General features: G+C 45.3%; 1 protein-coding gene across 1 annotated transcript in view; it reads right to left on the bottom strand.

Moving 5' to 3' along the window:
• Window position 1: 1 nt before the first annotated feature.
• The window catches only part of LOC308326182 (uncharacterized protein), a 20,395-nt gene continuing 1,921 nt past the window's right edge, over window positions 2–18,475 (bottom strand). Inside the window, exons 2-15 of the mRNA XM_080778991.1 lie at window positions 16,885–17,015; window positions 14,971–15,126; window positions 13,676–13,793; window positions 12,757–12,915; window positions 10,535–10,650; window positions 10,104–10,208; window positions 9,511–9,673; window positions 8,774–8,946; window positions 8,131–8,277; window positions 7,458–7,553; window positions 6,411–6,518; window positions 5,689–5,800; window positions 3,361–5,586; window positions 2–815 (exon numbers count right to left, since the gene is read on the bottom strand). Coding sequence (XP_080635117.1) covers window positions 265–815; window positions 3,361–5,586; window positions 5,689–5,800; window positions 6,411–6,518; window positions 7,458–7,553; window positions 8,131–8,277; window positions 8,774–8,946; window positions 9,511–9,673; window positions 10,104–10,208; window positions 10,535–10,650; window positions 12,757–12,915; window positions 13,676–13,793; window positions 14,971–15,126; window positions 16,885–17,015 — 4,361 coding nt within the window. The 3' untranslated portion in view covers window positions 2–264. The remainder of the gene's footprint in view (window positions 816–3,360; window positions 5,587–5,688; window positions 5,801–6,410; window positions 6,519–7,457; window positions 7,554–8,130; window positions 8,278–8,773; window positions 8,947–9,510; window positions 9,674–10,103; window positions 10,209–10,534; window positions 10,651–12,756; window positions 12,916–13,675; window positions 13,794–14,970; window positions 15,127–16,884; window positions 17,016–18,475) is intronic.

The raw sequence follows: 18,475 nt of genomic DNA, 5'->3' as shown, positions 1-18,475 counted from the left end.
TGTCTTTTAATAACTTTTTGCATTTACCTTTTTATAAGATTAGAATATGAAGCAGGATATTAGCAAGGTTTAATGACTCATTTGATGTAGAAAAATACTTTGATTGATGTCATCAAGAAAAAGGCAGTCGAGTACAAAAGGATGAAAATGTATCCAACTGTGATATTAGACTGCTTCAAAGGCTGGCGTTTCTGCCCGGCAACAATATTGTCATTGCATTGGCAATGGTAGCATGTCCAATTCTCTTGTCACAGTAACATGTTGTCAGGCTGTATGGTTGCCTTGGGGATCGGGGTTGATAACGGTCTCCACCTCAATGACCTCAGTCACAAGTTCCCTGATGACAGACACACTGTCCAGTGCAACAACACTCTCTGGTTGGCACGCCACTGGCTGAAGGTTTTTAAGGTCCCCGTTCACTTCACTCGTCTCATTATGATCTCTGATCTCTTCATCCACCACTACGCTCCCCTCTCTCTGGTCTGCGGTGTTAGTAGAGGCAGTGAAGTCCTCAGCTGGTGGTGATTCAGAGGAACTGCTGACTTGGTTGTTCAGGCTTCTCGTTGTACAGGCTGCACCAAAGCTTCCCACTATACATTCCTTTTCCTCCTGCTCTTCCTTTCTCCCTTTCCCTGTCTTTTTCTCAGCATCTTCTTTCATGTTCTCTTTCCCCTCTTGGTTGTTCTCCACCTCCTTTATCTCTTGAACTCCTTCCTTCCTGATTCTACTGGGTGACTTCAACCTTCCTACCGCAGAGAAGTATCTTCCCGTTACATCCCTTCTGGCCTCATTTGACCTCTCCCTATCTCCCTCCCCTCCCACTCACAAGGCTGGTAATGTTTTGGACCTTGTGTTCTCCAGAGCCTGCTCTCCCTCCACACTCTCTGTTACCCCCTTAATTAGGTCTGACCACCACTTCATAACCTTCTCCCTCTCTCTCTCCACCCTCCCGCCTAAACCTGTTAACCCTCCGAACGTCACCTCCCGACGCAATCTCAAGTCCCTAAACCCCTCCTCCCTCTCATCCTCTATTCTCTCCTCTCTACCCTCCCTGGAGTCCTTCCTCTCCCTCTCACCTGACACTGCAACCTCATCCTTCCTCTCCTCTATCTCATCTGCATTCGACCAACACTGCCCGCTCTCATCCAGGCCAGCTCGCTCATGTCCACCGGCTCCCTGGCTATCTGAAACTCTCAGATCTGAACGAACACCTCTAAGGGCAGCCGAAAGAAAGTGGCACAAGACAAAGCTACCAGATGACCTTTCCCACTTTCACTCACTCCTCTCTGCCTTCGCCCTCTCACTAACCACTGCTAAAACCTCTTTCTACCACACCAAAATCCAATCCTGTACTTCTAACCCCAGGAAGCTCTTCTCCACCTTCTCCTCCCTCCTTAAACCCCCTCCCCCCACTCAACCTGCATCCCTCACTGCTGAGGTTTTTGTCAACTACTTCGAGAAGAAGGTTGATGATATCAGCAGCTCCTTTCCTCCCCTCCCACATAAAGTGGCATCTGACTCAACCAACACTAACCCCAACATACCATGCATGTCCTCCTTCTCTCCTCTTTCCCCAGACGAGGTTCTACAATTAGTGACATCCTCTAGACCTACCACCTGTCCTCTTGACCCTGTCCCGTCTCCAATCTTCCAGACCATCGCACCTGATCTGCTCCCCTTCATCACCTCCATCATCAACACCTCAGTAACCTCAGGCTGTGTCCCATCTGCCCTCAAGTCAGCCAGAGTAACACCACTCCTCAAGAAACCAACTCTTGACCCCTCAGATGTCAAGAACTACAGACCGGTATCACTCCTTTCATTTATTTCTAAAACCATTGAACGTGTTGTCTCCAACCAGCTCTCTCTCCATCTCTCACAGCACAACCTGCTGGATCCCAACCAGTCCGGATTTAAGAAGGCCCACTCCACAGAAACTGCCCTGCTGGCAGTCACAGAAGCACTACATGCTGCCCAAGCTGCTTCCCACTCTGCAGTACTGATCCTCCTAGACCTATCGGCAGCATTTGACACAGTGAACCACCAGCTGCTCCTAGACACCCTAGCGGATCTAGGCATCGGTGGAACGGCACTAAAGTGGTTCTCTTCCTACCTCACCGACCGGACCTACCAGGTTTCCTGGAAAGGTCTGTTATCATCCCCCCGAACCCTCCAAACTGGGGTCCCACAGGGATCGGTTCTTGGTCCCCTCCTTTTCTCACTGTACACTAAATCCCTTGGCACTATCATCTCTGCTCACAATATATCCTATCACTGCTACGCCGATGACACACAACTGTTTCTATCCTTCCCCCCCTCTGCCACTCAGGTGGAAGAGCGCATCACCGCATGCCTGGCTGACATCTCACAGTGGATGTCCTCCAACCACCTCAAACTGAACCCAGACAAGACTGAGCTTCTCTTCTTCCCAGCTAAGTCCTGCCCTATGCGGGAGCTAACTATCTCCATAGACAACGCCCTGGTAACGTCTGTCCCAACAGCCAGGAATCTTGGTGTTGTCCTGGACAGTCAGCTCTCGTTCAAAACTCACATCACAGCTGTCACTCGATCCTGTAGGTTCACACTCTATAACATACGACGAATTAGACCGTTCCTCACCCAGGAATCAGCCCAGCTCCTAATCCAGACAACAGTCTTGTCAAAACTTGACTATTGTAACTCCCTCCTTACTGGCCTACCAGCATGTGCACTTAAGCCTCTCCAGCTGATCCAAAATGCTGCAGCTCGCTTGGTCTTCAACCAGCCAAAATTCTCACATGTCTCCCCCCTGCTCCGCTCCCTCCACTGGCTCCCGGTCGCTGCCCGCACAGAATACAAAACCCTGATGCTGGCATTCAAAGCAACCAAAGGTATGGCTCCCCCATATCTTGCAAGTATGATCGAACCCTACAAACCCTCCCGCTCACTCAGATCAGCCAACGCAGGGAAGCTGGAAGTACCCTCACTAAAAACGCCGGGACAACGCTCCACACGTCCCAAACTCTTCTCCCTTCTGGCTCCAAAACTGTGGAATGCACTTCCCATTGCAGTCAGAACTGCAGCATCACTCCCAATCTTCCGCCGCAGTCTGAAAACCCACCTTTTCAGACTCCATCATGGCCCATAGCACTTACCCCACCCCCTTAGATAGCAATTCTAGTAGTCATAGCACGTCATAGTACATATGTGTAGCATAGTAGTATAGATGTATAGCTTATATGTATAGTTTCATTATAGATATTCCACTGTTACTTTCTTAGCTACGCATGTTTCATGATAAATGTCTTTATGTGATGTATTCCCATGCTTTTGTTCTTGCTTAATGTAAGTCGCTCTGGATTAAGAGCGTCTGCTAAATGCCTAAATGCCTAAATTGTTCCTTCACTTTCCTTTTGAGTGCTCCTTCTCGATCTCTGCTCAGGTAGACAGCTCTGTCAGTGGCCTGCTGTAATAACCTTTGTCCTCTAGGGGGAACCATAGAATCATAGCCAACTGCAGCACACAGCAGCTCCAGGCTGGCTCTCAATGGACCATCTGCATGAGGAGTCTCTGAAGCCAGCTGTGATGACAGGGAGGTGGCTGGATGGGAGGAGGAGAGGCTAGTGGCAAGAGGTGGGAGAGGGGAGGTGGGAGGTGGAGAAGGGGAGGGACAGAGTGGAGAAGGTGAGGTGGAGAGTGAGGGAGAAGCAGGAGGAGAAGAGGAAGCAGGAAGTGGAGGGGAGGCTGTGGAAACAGCAGAAGAGGAGGTGGCAGTCAGAGGAGCGGAAGGGGAAGGTGGAGGTGTAACTCTAGGGGGAACCATAGAATCATATCCAACTGCAGCAAACAGCAGATCCAGGCTGGCTCTCAATAGACCATCTGTATGATGGGGAGGAGTCTCTAAAGCCAGCTGTGATGACAAGGAGGTGGCTGGATGGGAACAGGTGGGGGTGGAGGAGAGGGTACTGGCAAGAGGTGGGAGAGAGGAAGTCGGAGGAGGCGAAGGGGAGGGACAGACTGGAGAAGATGAGGTGGAGAGTGAGGAAGAAGCAGGAGAGGAGGCAGGAACTGGAGGGGAGGTTGTGGAATCAGCAGAAGAGGTGGCAGTCGGAGGAGAGGAAGGTGGAGGGGGAGAGGGAGAGAGAGGTGGAAGGAAGGAAGTGGAAGGTATAGGTGAGGAGCTGAGAAGTGTAACTGAGGAGGTTGGAGGGGAGGTAAGAGGTGGAGGACGGGAGACGGAAGGTGAGCCAGGAGAAGATGAGTTTTTAAGTGGAGGAGAAGAGGTGGGAAGTGGAGGAGAGGAGGTAGGAAGTGGAGGAGAGGAAATTTCAAGGGGAGGAGAGGAGGATGGAAGTGGAGGAGAGGAGGTAAGAAGTGGAGAAGAGGAGATTTCAAGGGGAGGAGAGGAGGTTGGAAGTGGAGGAGAGGAGGTGGGAAGTGGAGGAGAGGAGGTGGGAAGTGGAGGAGAGGAGCTTTCAAGGGGAGGAGAGGAGGTGGGACGTAGAGGAGAGGAGTTTTCAAGGGGAGGAGAGGAGGTAGGAAGTGGAGGAGAGGAGATTTCAAGGGGAGGAGAGGAGGTAGGAAGTGGAGGAGAGGAGATTTCAAGGGGAGGAGAGGAGGTGGGAAGTGGAGGAGAGGAGATTTCAAGGGGAGGAGAGGAGGTGGGAAGTGGAGGAGAGGAGGTGGGAAGTGGAGGAGAAGAGTTTTCAATGGGAGGAGAGGAGGTGGGAAGTGGAGGAGAGGAGGTGGGAAGTGGAGGAGAGAAGGTGGGAAGTGGAGGAGAGGAGATTTCAAGGGGAGGAGAGGAGGTGGGAAGTGGAGGAGAGGAGGTGGGAGAGGGCTTATTATCATCCTCATCAGAAGCAGCTTTTGCAGCAGTTGAAGTGCCAGGTGTAGAATCACCTGAGAGTGAGACAGCTGAGGGTGTAACATGTGAGACATGTGGCTCAGCATCCGTACCAGCTGCAGGTGACACAAGCTGTTCAGGTTCTGTTAAAGTGAACTGTGGCAAGGCAGATGGCTGGTCTCCTGAATCCATTTCAGATGTGGGTGCTGTGGAAGGTGGGGAGGGAAAAGGAGTGGATGAAGGACCACGAAAGATACCTGTACAGCTGAGACTCTCAGAGTCCAGGACAGGAATAGCAGGTACAGAAACTGTAGGGACTACTTCTGGTGTGTCAGACACATGTGCAACAGCGGTGACAGAGACAGGGATGTCAGCTGCTGCTGTGTTTGTTGGCGTCTTGGATCCAAGTTCAGTTTCTCCATCAGGTACCACCACGAGAGAAGTGGTTGTTGCCATATTAGACTGTTGTATCACAACAATGACAGGAGATGATATCAGTGAACTAAAGTCTGAACAAGGCTTAGGGTCATTCTGAGAGCGTTCAACTTCAGCCATGCTCTGCGGACCTCCATTTCCCACTAGGGGAAGAGATTTCCCATCTTGACTGGCTACCGGTGGAAAGGAAGCTCGAACGAGATTGGCTGGGCTGTTTGGCGCAGAGCGAGGGGGTGTGTTTCCAATAAGGCTGTACTGACTGACAGCCAGCTCTGAACTGTCCATTAGCAGATGGTTGCTTTTCTGATTGGTGTACTCCTGGATCGCTGAAGAGAGAGAATGGGAAGAACCACAAAACATAGTGAAGCTATACTATTGTATACTGTGTATAAATATGTGATGGGTGTCTAGATAGATGACGTATTTACCTTTGTCTATCTCCTTTGTGAGGATGTCTCTCAGTATATCATCATAGACATTCTGAACCAGGATGACGCTGCTGTAGTCCGAGAAAATATATTCTTCAAACCGCTGGACCTCCTGGACACACAGAGACAGACATTCCTCGTGTTCAGCTAAAACCTCAGTTTGTGTTTTTTACATAGACTGTAATGCCAGACAGTTATCTCCGTAGCGAATCCTGGATTAGAATATGAGCACAGACCAAGTTGTGTTTAAAATAATCACACACACGCCAATCAAATCATCACATTCCATGCTACTAACACACATACACACAAAGCTGTGCACAGGAGGGGCTGGCGCCACTCAAAAAGAGTGATACAAAAGGTAATCATCTAAACACACGTCAACCCTAAGTGATTGAAGCAGCTTGTGGTCACATCTTTAATGAGAAACAAACCAATTTCTAAATGGACAGAACAGCAGAATGTAGCTGTCCAAAGGGCAGAACAGCAGCATGAAGATGTTTACACTTTACATTACACTGCCCTCATGAAACGGCTCAAAGTCTGCACTAAACAACTTTGTGAGCAGCATTTAGAAGTAGCTTACAGCATTCACAGAGAATACAAAGCCAATACTAGGATCTCTTTGTATCTACCACCTGTTTGAAAGATACATTTAATTATGTAGCATTACCATACCAAGTGTGCCATAAAGATATACAGGTTGGTAGTGTGAGACGTACAGGTTTCCATGTGTCATCCATGTCTCTGGTTAAAGCAGGCAGGGTGATGTCCAATAGAGATTCCTGGTACAGTCTCCTCTGAACAACTCTGCAGTCATGATCCAACTGCTGCTCTCAGAAAGAAAAGAAAAACATCAGTTTAGTAGTGTTAGTTTGCTAATTAATTGTTATTCTTAAATAGCATTACTTTGTTTCTTGTGATTTAGCCCAGCCACTAGCAGTGGGGTGGGTGTAGTAGCCTTTCACAACACGACATGTTCACCGAACAACAACACCAACCATCACAATTTACAATTTAGGCATTTAGCAGACACTCTTAATTCAGAGCGATTTACATTAAGCAGTAACAAAAAGCATGGCATACATCACATATATAAGTAGTTATCATGAAACATGCATAAGCTAAGAACGTAACAGTGGAGTATCTATGTAAACTATACATACTATACTATATACCAGTAAGACGCGTTAGCGCGGGAAGCGAACGCAGCTATTGTGGCAGTCTGAAACACACACAAAAGGTTACTGTATATGTGGACCTGGCCCCTTTTGTGCCCATATATGGAGCTGAGTGATTTGTTTGTGATTGATGCAACACACTCCATATTTGGATACAGCGGGACAGACACACAGACAGACACACAGACAGACATGATCTGCTAGGTCTCATAGTAAGTGCTCACTGCGTTCGCAATCACTGCGTTCGCAATTATACATGTGTACTATAAAGTGCTATGACTACATAAAATGCAATTCTAGTGTTGTCTACGTAACATGCTATAAGTCTGTTTAAAATACTATCTAAGTCTAATGTGCTATATTTAAAATACTATCCAAGTCTACATAAAGTGCTATCTAAGGGGCTAGTGCTACGGGCCATGGTGGAGTCTGAAGAGACTACAGCGGAAAACAGGACATTTGGTACAGATCAGTCAGTGGTTTGTGAAATGAGCTCAGGAAGACAGACTAGCCTCACGCAGAGCCACGCAATACAAATCTATATATTCTAACTGATCTATTGAGGGTGGATTCAGAGTGGTACTGTACCTTGAGGACTCTTTGTTTCATCTTGGAGGGCTGACATTTGACTGCTGCTGCTGACTGAAGAAACACCTTTAAGGTGTAGAGAGCACTGTCCAGCAACTGGAATAAACAACACAATTACAAATGTCCAACATAGAAAATAAATCAAAATGATCAAAACTGCTTATAGGTATATGTTACATGGGCCTGTGATTAAATTATCAGGATCTGCATTTTTGTGCCTTATTTTCATATCCGTTACGTGTAATGAGAACATAATCTCCAGGACCTCGCTCTGGTCAATATCTGGTCCTGGTTCATTCCGTAGCTCTGTTTGTGTATTAGCAACTGTTATGATATAGCTGCATAAGTATATTGATAACCATGACATGATGATTGTCTCTGCATTACATTCACCCATTCACACACACATTCACACCGATGCCGGAGGAAACCATGCAAGGCACCAACCTGCACATCGGGAGAAATTAGGGGTTCAGAGTCTTGCTCAAGGACACTTCGACACTAACTCTGGGGGAGCCGGGTTTGAACTGGGAACCTTGCTGTTTCCATCCGGTCACTCTACCCCTGAGCCACCGCCGCCCCGACTTCTAGATGCCTTAGAGATGGTCGCCCTTTTAATCATTACAGCAATCAAAGCAGAATAGTTGCTAACAATCATGTGCTGTAGGCCTACCTGCTCCATCTCTATATGTGCAGAGTGGACCACGCGCTGAAAGTTGGTGAATTTGAAACGTTGTTTTAGATGTTGTAGCTTTTCAGTCAGATTCTCCACCATGCTGAAGCAGGGATTTAGGCTGGTGGAGTGCAGGGTGGATAGGGCCTGCAAAACAAACACACACACACACACACACACACACACACACACACACACACACACACACACACGCACAGAGGTCATTATAGTTGACTAAAATAACATCAAGCGCAAACTAGTCTTGGGAGCTAGACTGTTGAATGACTACCACACTTTTCAACGGAAGCTCTGAAAATGATCAGGATGATGAGGATAAAGCAGATTTGACGGGAGCAGATTTGGGGAATAGTTGTCTGGCTACGCGAGAATAAACAAACTATTAGTGCTTATTTTGTCAGATGAATTTATAGTTTACAATACATAACATATGAATATATAACAGGAAAATAAATTTCTCACCCACCCACTGCAGTCAGATACAAGTGCACAACACACACACACACACACACACACACACACACACACACACACACACAGTACACACACACACACACACACACACACACACACACACACACACACACACACACACACACACACACACACACACACACACTCTCACCTTCTGAAGCTCCTCCACCCCTGTATTTGAGTGTATGTCCATCTGTGCTTGGAGGGTGTGCCGGACCCCCTGGATCCCTCCACTCACACACTCGCTCAGCACCTCCAGGATGGAGCAGAGATATGGAGCTATCATCTCACTGTGTAGCTTCTCCGCTGGACCACAGATAAAGGCTGGATGCACACATTCACATGGGGAGGAGAGATAATTAATTTAACACACACACACGCACGTGCACACACACACACACACACACACACACACACACACACACACACACACACACACACACACACACACACAGAAATAATTGATTGTATTTTTATAGCGCTTTTCTATGCACTCAAATCGCTTTACAATGATCCATGGTTACAGTGGGAGGTGAAGCGACGAACAGTCAACGCCAGCGTCCTCACTTCCCACATTCACACACCAATGGTGGCAAGCTAGCACAGACCGACTCATTGGAGGCAACGTGGGGTTCAGTGTCTTTCTCTGAGGACACTTTGACTTGTGGACAGGAGGAGCCGGGATTCTGACCGCCGACCCACAGATCATTGCATTGGACCAATTCATTGGACCAATTCCATTCATTGGTCCAATTTATTGTATAACATTAGCACCCTCTCACTAAAGCACTCACCAGGTTATGACACTTAAGTCTGTAGGGGTTCCACACTTGAGGGTTTAGGAGAGAGATCGGAAGTGGGCCATAACTAAAGGTCAAAGTTCTTTACCTCTGATTTTGTCTTCCAGGAAGCGATGAGAAGCCATTATTTGGTCTAGGTTGGATCTGATCAGAGCCTGACTTGCTACTGCTGTCTGACGACATGTCCCTTTCAGGACCTCCAACCCACCGCTCAGCTGCTCCAAAGCCAGATTGTAGGTTGCCTGCACGGTCTACACGGTTTCACACCAACAGTAAAAAATGACAGATATATAGAACAGTTTGGTTATTTACAAATAAGTCTGTTACCAGTGACAATTACAGTGATTACACTGCTAGAGTAATTTGTATAATGGACCTATTTGATGTCTTACATACTGTACGTATAATCTGTCTATATTCATTCACCAGCAAAGGCTAGTTTATTGATGTCACACACTGTTTTAACGCTTTCCAACTGAAATTATGTTGAAAATAAGTCACGAAAAAGGCTCATAGAACAAAATCATTAGTGCCAGCCGACTACTGATAGGTTATAGTGTGCACAACGTTTTTTGAAGCAATATTCTTTTTATAGTTATGGGTACAGTTAATGGTTATAGTGAGTGAACACTGGACAGCCATGTGTACTCCAGTCCCGTGTGTTTCAGGGCAGCGACTCACAGCCATCCATTGTCGTCTTCTCTCACTCCTCTTCCCCTTCAGTTTAGATTCAAGCTCATTCTGTAACCATGGAAGCACTTCTTCCATCACTTGGCTGGCTAGCACCTACACATAGTACACACACACACACACACACACACACACACGCACACACACACGCACAAAATTAGTCTTATGAAAAGTTGAACAGTCTCAAACTCAATTGATTTTTTTTACAATTTTAACCTTTTGAACCCTATTAACCCCTTTTCTGGAAATGTCATAATCGGCGAACATTCTAGCATGTAGATCGGCAATTTTCAGCCAAGAGCGCGCGTACGCACGCACGCACGCACGCACGCACGCACGCACGCACGCACGCACGCACGCACGCACACACGCACACACAAATACAGTAACTAGTCTCTGTGTGTGGTTCTGTATGTGTTGACCTGTTCGTCAGTGCCCAGCAGCATTTCCCATGATTCATAGCATCCTTTGTCCTGTCGATAGAGTTTGAGGGCTCGGAGGAATGCCTGGCTCTCATAAAATGAATCACTCCAGGGGTCTAGAATGGGACAGAGGGGGATTGTTATACCTAATTGTTTTAATAGGCTAGACATGGTCATGATTAACAGCTAAGAGATATATACAATTTAGGCATTTAGCAGACACTCATAATCCAGAACGATTTACAGTAAGAAAGAACAACACAAGGTAATACATCACATACACAAGAATCATAAGCAAGCTAAGAACATATATCTGTCGATTATCTGTACAGTGAAGCTAGCCTATGAGTATACATTATAGTGTGATACGTGCTACGTCTACATAAAATGCTAAATTATAAATCCAATAAAATGCTAAATTATAAATCTTTCTTAAGTTTCGACTGTAAGGTCGACACAGGGGTGTGTCTGTTCAGTGTTCATTAAGAGTTGGGAGGTGAGACGAGTGAGGTGACGGGAGGCGTGTCAGTTTGAAATGGAGTCGGAGATGGAATCATCAGAGGGTGAAAGAAATGATTTGGTGGAACCAAGAGCTGACGAAAATGTAAAGAAAAGAAAGAAAGAAGGATTATCAGAGAGTGATGAAGAAATTGGAAGATATGTGATCTGGATGAGATCGGACACACAAACCGACAGGCTTTTTAGTGATCCTCAAGTGGTGGGAATGTTTGTGGAGAGAATGATTGGCAGGGTGAAGTCAGTGAGGATTACCAGGAGTGGATTGGTGGTAATAGAATGTAGGAACAGAGACCAAGCAGAGAAAGCAGTAGGTCTACAGATTCAGTACTTTAATGAATGCTCAGTGAATGTTTTTTTACTTAGGAGGAATGAAAACAACGAGGGGAGTGATTAGTGGCGTGCCATTATCGATGAATCCGGAGGATTCTGACATTGAAGGAGTTCGTGGAATAAGTAGGATGACACCATTTAGGGAGGGTAAACGGGAGGACAGACAGTACGTCAGTATGTTTAACATTTCAGGGTGATGTTCTACCAGATCGAGTATATGTACTAGCTTTCGTGTTAGGCCTTTCGAAAGAGCACCACTAAGATGATATTTCTGCCAAGAGTATATATGGGCACATAGCATCTGTGTGTAGTGGAAAGAAAAGGTGTGGGAAAGAGAACTGCAAAGGAGAGTGTGAACTTGAAGGGAAAGAACAAGACAAGTGCATGCATTGTGGAGGAGAGCATTATGCTGGGTCAGAGAAGTGGTTAAGGTACACAAGATGAAGGCAGAAATTAGGGAAATGTCCAACCGCCGTTAAACAAAAAGAAGAAGAAGAAGAAGACGCCTGTAAGGTCGTCCAGGCTAGTGCAAGGGCTACGGCAAGTGCTACGGGCCAAGATGTCTGAAGAGGTGAGTTTTATATAGATCTGTCTGTGAGATGGACAGATGGGTTGATAATACAAAGTTTCTATAGGAGTTAGAAAATTAAATGAAGATGAAGGAAGAGAGAATGATGAGAAAGGAGGTGGACCTTCATTGCTCAGACTTGAAGTTGCGTAAGTTTGAGAATGAGAAACAGAAACTCCTAGCACAGTAGTTCAAAAGGGGACCCTTACAACAAGTATGTAACTCTCAGAGTTAAGGAGTCCCTTGAAATGAAAAAGTTTGAGAACCACTGCACTAGCAGAATTGTAATTTGCTGTCAACTAACATCAACCTATTCAGTGTGAATCATACAGTAAGCGACGTATTCTCCAGTAAACCACACACTGAAAATGCTGATTTCACAATTGACTGAATGAGCTCCATTGAAAAGACTTTCAGTAAGATTTACTTTGGTTAATGAAAACAATACAGTGCATTATCGGTACATTATGTAATATTAAAATATAGCCGTAGTATCGCTCTACGTAAGTCAGTGGTCTAATTGTATTGGATTGTGTGTGCGTTTGTGTGAAAACTTTCAGTAACTTTTCTATGTTGTGTCCCTATCTAACCGCAACGAACAGCAGAACAGGAAATAATATTAATAGTTGTTGCCATATAGCCATAACTGACACAAAGAACACCAAGCTAACAGCCACTCAACTGCATGCGTGATATGCGTGTGCATGTGTGTGTGTGTGTGTGTGTGTGTGTGTGTGTGTGTGTGTGTGTGTGTGTGTGTGTGTGTGTGCGCACGTGTGCGTGCGTGCGTGCGTGTTTGTCGTACCAATATTCTGGTGACGGATGCAGGTCTTGAATATGGACAGGAAGTGCTGTCGTTGCTCCTCCTTTAGGAACAGGAAGTGGCTGTGGCTTGTGTATGGCAGGTACAAGTAGACTGGAAACCCACCTGGTGCAGACACTACTGAAATGTCCTCTTTACTGCCTGGACACACACATACATGCACGCACGCACACGCACACAATCACACATAGAAGGCCATATTAAACCTAATCTACGATCTGTTGTACGATGGTGTTGCACGTCTAAAATAAACAACCTTCAAGCTCACAACCTCACAACCCGCCGCAGAAGCGCCACGTAGTGAGCTTGTAGGTCAGCTACTTTCGGTGTGTGACACCGTTGTGCGGAAAGTATAAAATCTGTCTTTATATACGATTACGTGATCGTTACGTCATTACCTCATCTCCTTTGTTGGATTATAGAGGGTATGCGTAATTGCGCATGCATGAAGTGAGTTGCAAATCGAGTGGCGAAGTGAGTTTAAGCAATCAAATAGGACTTTTCTGTTTGGATTTATGGGCTACGTATCAAGGCCAGAAAGTAGTTTTTTGCCACTCAGTAGGCATTCCCGCATAACTTCCGGGTATGATGATGATGTCACGCACATACCCTCTATTTAATTTTAATTGGAACAGAATTAAACTCTTCTATACGAAGACGCCCTGAGGGCGAGAGGCGAGCACTGGCGCTTTGGCATGGGGGGGTCAGATCAACATATGGAATGAATTTATCCCTGATGATGTCATAGTGATGTCATGAGACCTCAGGCGCAATATATGGGGGCTTTCCCCATGTATGGGGATGTTGAGTCACTGACGGACAAAAACGCACGATTCCATATAGTTACCTGCAACCTTCGGTCACAATAATAATAATATATAATAATAATAATAATAATAACCATTAAGTATTCCAGAACAGCTCTGGTCCAGTAGGGCTCTGTACTTCTCCTCTGTGGTCAGAATAGTGCCACCTGCTGGATGAAGGACCAATCTGGCTGCACCGCCCGTGCTAAAAGACTGCAGGGAGATGCACATGATAGAAATATCAGTCATACTGGTCACATGGTTTGACCAAACATTTGTGTTTGATTGCTGATTGCCGCCCCATCAAAAACAAATGTTTGTTCAAACCATGTGACTCACATTGGAATTGTATTGTGGCAGCCATTAATCACAGACGGAAGACAGAACATTTGTTTGATATGTGTATTTTTTCTGTTCTAGGGACCATGGTATGAAAATAATGGACTCTAATGGCACAATTGTACACAGGAAATAGCTTAAAGGTGTGATATTGAAATAGTATCTTGGCGTTCGGCTCTGCTACATTTTTAGAGATAGATATTACAATCCCCCCCCCCATGGGGAACAGAAATAGCAGTGGTGCTGGGGTGGCGGTGGGAGATAACAACACCAGGAACGTATATGCATAGGAAGGAGCAGTTATTAATGAAATTAATTATAAATTACGCCATTCTCCAATCCCCATTTGGCTATAGGTGTCACGCCTCGATCCTCTGCCTTTGTATTTGCGCATTGACTTAGGTCCAAACCACTGGACTAATATGTGGCTTGACCTTTATGTGGTTGTTTTATGTTCAGTATTTTGCCATGTCTTGTTCTGTTTGGTTTTCTGTTACCCTGTTGGTTTTGTGTATCTTATTTTGTAGTATGGTCCCTAGTGTTTCCTGTTTGCCTAGTTGCTGTTCCCTACCTTGTCTCACCTACCTTGTGATGTGTCAGTGTTTTCACCTGTGTCCTCTTTGTCCTGTTAGCCTATCCTGTATCCTGTGTTTGATTGTATTTTGAGTTCACCTGTGTCTAGTTAGTCTTTGACTATTTATATACCCCAGTTTGTTCAGTCCCTTGTCAGATCGTCATTTCATGTCAGCGTGTTTACTGTGTCCTTGTTTTGCCTGCCCCATTTTATGGGAGGTTATAGTTTAATAAACATCCTGAACCGTGAATCTTGCCTTTTGGTTGTACTGCTTTTGGGTCCTCTGATCTCACCCTGACAATAGGGAACCAAATGGAAAACAATCCTGTTCCATTTGCAAATACTCTCAGATTTCAACACTGAGGATTTTACATTATAAACAGTGGGGTCCCACCGTCCCAGACATAAAAATTGTTTCAAAGTGGGGGGTCTTTTAAATGAAAAGGTTTGAGAGCCAGCTGTGTGTTTTTGTGTTACCTCCATGCTGTCATATATCTCCAGTCGATAGTCTCCTCTCAGTACAGTGTACTTCTCTTTACTCTTCCGTCCCTCATCCCACTTTCTCCCCTGTTCCTCCCAGCAGGAGAACTGAGCACTCCCCTGATACAACACCTCCTGGGGAGGAGCACGAGGCTGAATACACACACACACACACACACACGCACGCACGCACACACACACACACACACACACACACACACACACACACACACACACACACACAGAAAATGCAGTGGTGGAAGAAGGACTCAGTTTCACAATAGACAAATACTATGTTACAAGTAAATGGGCTGAATTCAAAAGTTTACTTATTTAGCCTACTTATTTATGTGTCACATTTTGCAACCAATGCTTGTTAGAATGAATTAAAACTTAGCTTTAAGGATACAGCCGTAGTGTGAACGTGTCGTGAGTGACAGACAGGGGAGTTCGTACCACAGATAAATGTGGTAAATGGTGCATTTTTATAGCGCCTTTATCCAAGGTACCTTACATAGATTGTGCATTACATTTACCCATTCACACACATTCATACACTGATGGCAGCAAAAACCATCAAGGCACCAACCTGCACATCAGGAGCAATTGGGGGTTCAGTGTCTTGCTCAAGGACACTTCGACACTAACTCTGAGGGAGCCCGCTGGTTCGAACTAGCAACCTTGCGGTTACCATCCAGCCACTCTGCCCCTGAGCCACCACCGCCGCCGTGTGGATACCTCATTGGCGTTGCTGTTCATCATTGGATCAATCCGTCATCACGGACAACAATATGTTGTGGGGAAGCCCTGCGGGAACCCTAACATTTAACCTCACTAAAACTATGCCTAAACCTAACCCTAAACCTCACAAACACGATGCCTAACCCTAACCTTAACCCTAAGGCTCCAGACCTCCCAAAACAAACTGGTCAGGCTCCTACTTGGCCTCACCCCCCGAACCCACCTCACCCCTGCCCACTTTGACAGGCTGGGATGGCTTAGGGTCGACGACAGAGTACAGCATCTTGCAATGGGTCTGGTCCACAAGATTAGATACACCACCAAGATACCCATGTACCTGTCTAAATACTTCCTTAATGTAAACGAAGTCCACACCCACAACACCAGAGGGAGTGCAACAAACCATGTACAACCCAGATTCGGCACAAACAAGGGACTAAATTCTTTTCGCTCCTATGCGACCAAAATGTGGAACGCCCTACCAACAGTCATTAAGACATGTGAATCCCTTGGCTCCTTCAAAACTGCTCTCAAAGGGCACCTACGGATGGCTGCAATTCGAAACTGGCCTCTGTAAAAGCTGAATTTGTATCTGGATTGTACTATGTTTTTGTATGGACGTGGTGTTGGGTGCCTGCACATATGCACACATGGCATCAACGCATGGTGTTGTGTGCAGGCGCCCTACACTCTGTCTTTGTACTATGGATTGTACTATGTTTTTGTATGGACGTGGTGTTGGGTGCCTGCACATATGCACACATGGCATCAACGCATGGTGTTGTGTGCAGGCGCCCTACACTCTGTCTTTCGTTTTCTTTTCTTTTATCCCCCTGTTCCCCTCACTGTATATATACTTTTTTTCCCTTTTCGCTTCCTATATGATGAATTCCTGTTCTGTTCTTTAACTACATAGAAGTGTCTATTTGTTTGTCTCTAAATGTTTTGATGAATTGAACAATGTGGACCCTGTTGTAAACAAGTGTAAGGCTTAATTGGGTCGTCCACTCACAGTTAACAGTCTTTGTATTGAGTTTGTGCTTGAAATGTACTGTAATTCTGCAAACTGTTAATAAAGATTTCAATCAATCAATCAAAACCTCACAGAAGTTATGCCTATACCTAACCTCAAAACCACCCTATTTACCTGTATGTCTATATGCTTCTTACCCTTTGCTTCAGCAGTTGGCCCCTCCCCTCTTTCCTAGGTTCCACTTCCTGGTGTAGATGCTGCAGATGGGCTGTAGAATACTGCTGTTGGTAAAACACACTGAACTTCTTGAGTATGGAGTCTGCAAGTTCTGAAAACACACACACACACACGCGCACACGCGCACACATGCACGCACGCACACATGCACGCACGCACACACGAGAGAGAACATTATAATTTTATCGTCTGTCAGACCACAATAGAGTTCTCGACGGGCCTGAAAATTAATTCCTGGCCCTAACTGGGCCCTAACTGATCAGGCCTGACTAATTAGCATAGATTTTAGCACCCGACCTGTCCCTAAATCGTCGGTTTGGACCGGGTCGGCTTTGGGTAGAATTTGAGAACTCTACACAGAGTAAAAGTAAAACGCCAGTCAGAGGCTAGTGATTAGCATACATTTTAGGGCCGGCTCGGCCCGAAAATGTCGGGTCGGGTCGGGCCTGGTCGGATTCGGGGAGAGTTTGAGAACTCTATAGACCACAATACTGACAAAGGAGATGACGTGGCCATCCTGCTTCTGTCCATGCATGCATCTTAACTGTGTCTGTTAGTGCAAGATATAATAATAGACTTTTGGTTTGGCTGAACTGAAGTGTATACTATGAATGTATAATTGTGAGCTGTGGATATAGACACTATTTTGAAATTATAGTCCACTCCACCTACTCTTTCAAACATCACTGGGAAATCATCAGTGATGGAAGAAGTACTCACATGTTTTTTTTTACTTTAAAAAGTATCAATACTGCAATGTAGATATACTCTGTTGCAAGTAGAACTACTGTATTCAAAATGGGGGTCAAAACACATTTGTCTGTGTGAGTATAATCTGTGTGTGAGAGAGATGCATCATATATATCTATTTTAAAAGCCAAAAAAGTTTGATAATGGTATTTGATTATGGTAGTTGGTGGTTGTGTTATATTATGGCTAGTTACAGCATGCACACTAGACCCATCATTTTACACATATCTTACACACTGGCCGACCAGACATGCTACCTACCCAATAAAATACTCAGTGTTGATTTAACTCTGATAGTGTACAAATACTTACGGCTCCATTTGGTTACAACACTCTCACAGTTACAAATGGATACATATAGAAAAAGCATCAGTTGGAGTTTCTGTTCTGTGTTTCTTCTGCAAATCTTGATAAAGATAAAGACTGAGTATGTGCTTTCTTGACATTTTGTTGTAAAATGCAGAAGGAAGCCATAACATACTTTTGAGTGACACTAATGACTCGGGGCCACCACAACCGAAACCAAGAAGGCCATATAGTCCAGCAACTGCCATTTGGAATAATAATAGTAACCTATTGCAAGGAGTTGTACCAGATATGTTATAAGGTGTTGCGTCACAAATCAGGTGTGGACTCGTCTTTAGAATGTCTATCTGTAGAAACATGACATTGGACACTTGTATATTATTATGTTGATTATGTGATGCTATGGATACTGGGGAAGATCATCGAAATAATACTTTTAATACTATAAAAATAATTCCTCAACCAATGTTCCACTTAATGGAAATGTCTACTTCA

Source organism: Protomyctophum bolini (genome assembly GCF_963924005.1).
Source record: "Protomyctophum bolini genome assembly, chromosome: 12".
Classification (NCBI taxonomy): Eukaryota; Metazoa; Chordata; class Actinopteri; order Myctophiformes; family Myctophidae; genus Protomyctophum; species Protomyctophum bolini.
This window is presented reverse-complemented; position numbering and strand designations above follow the sequence as displayed.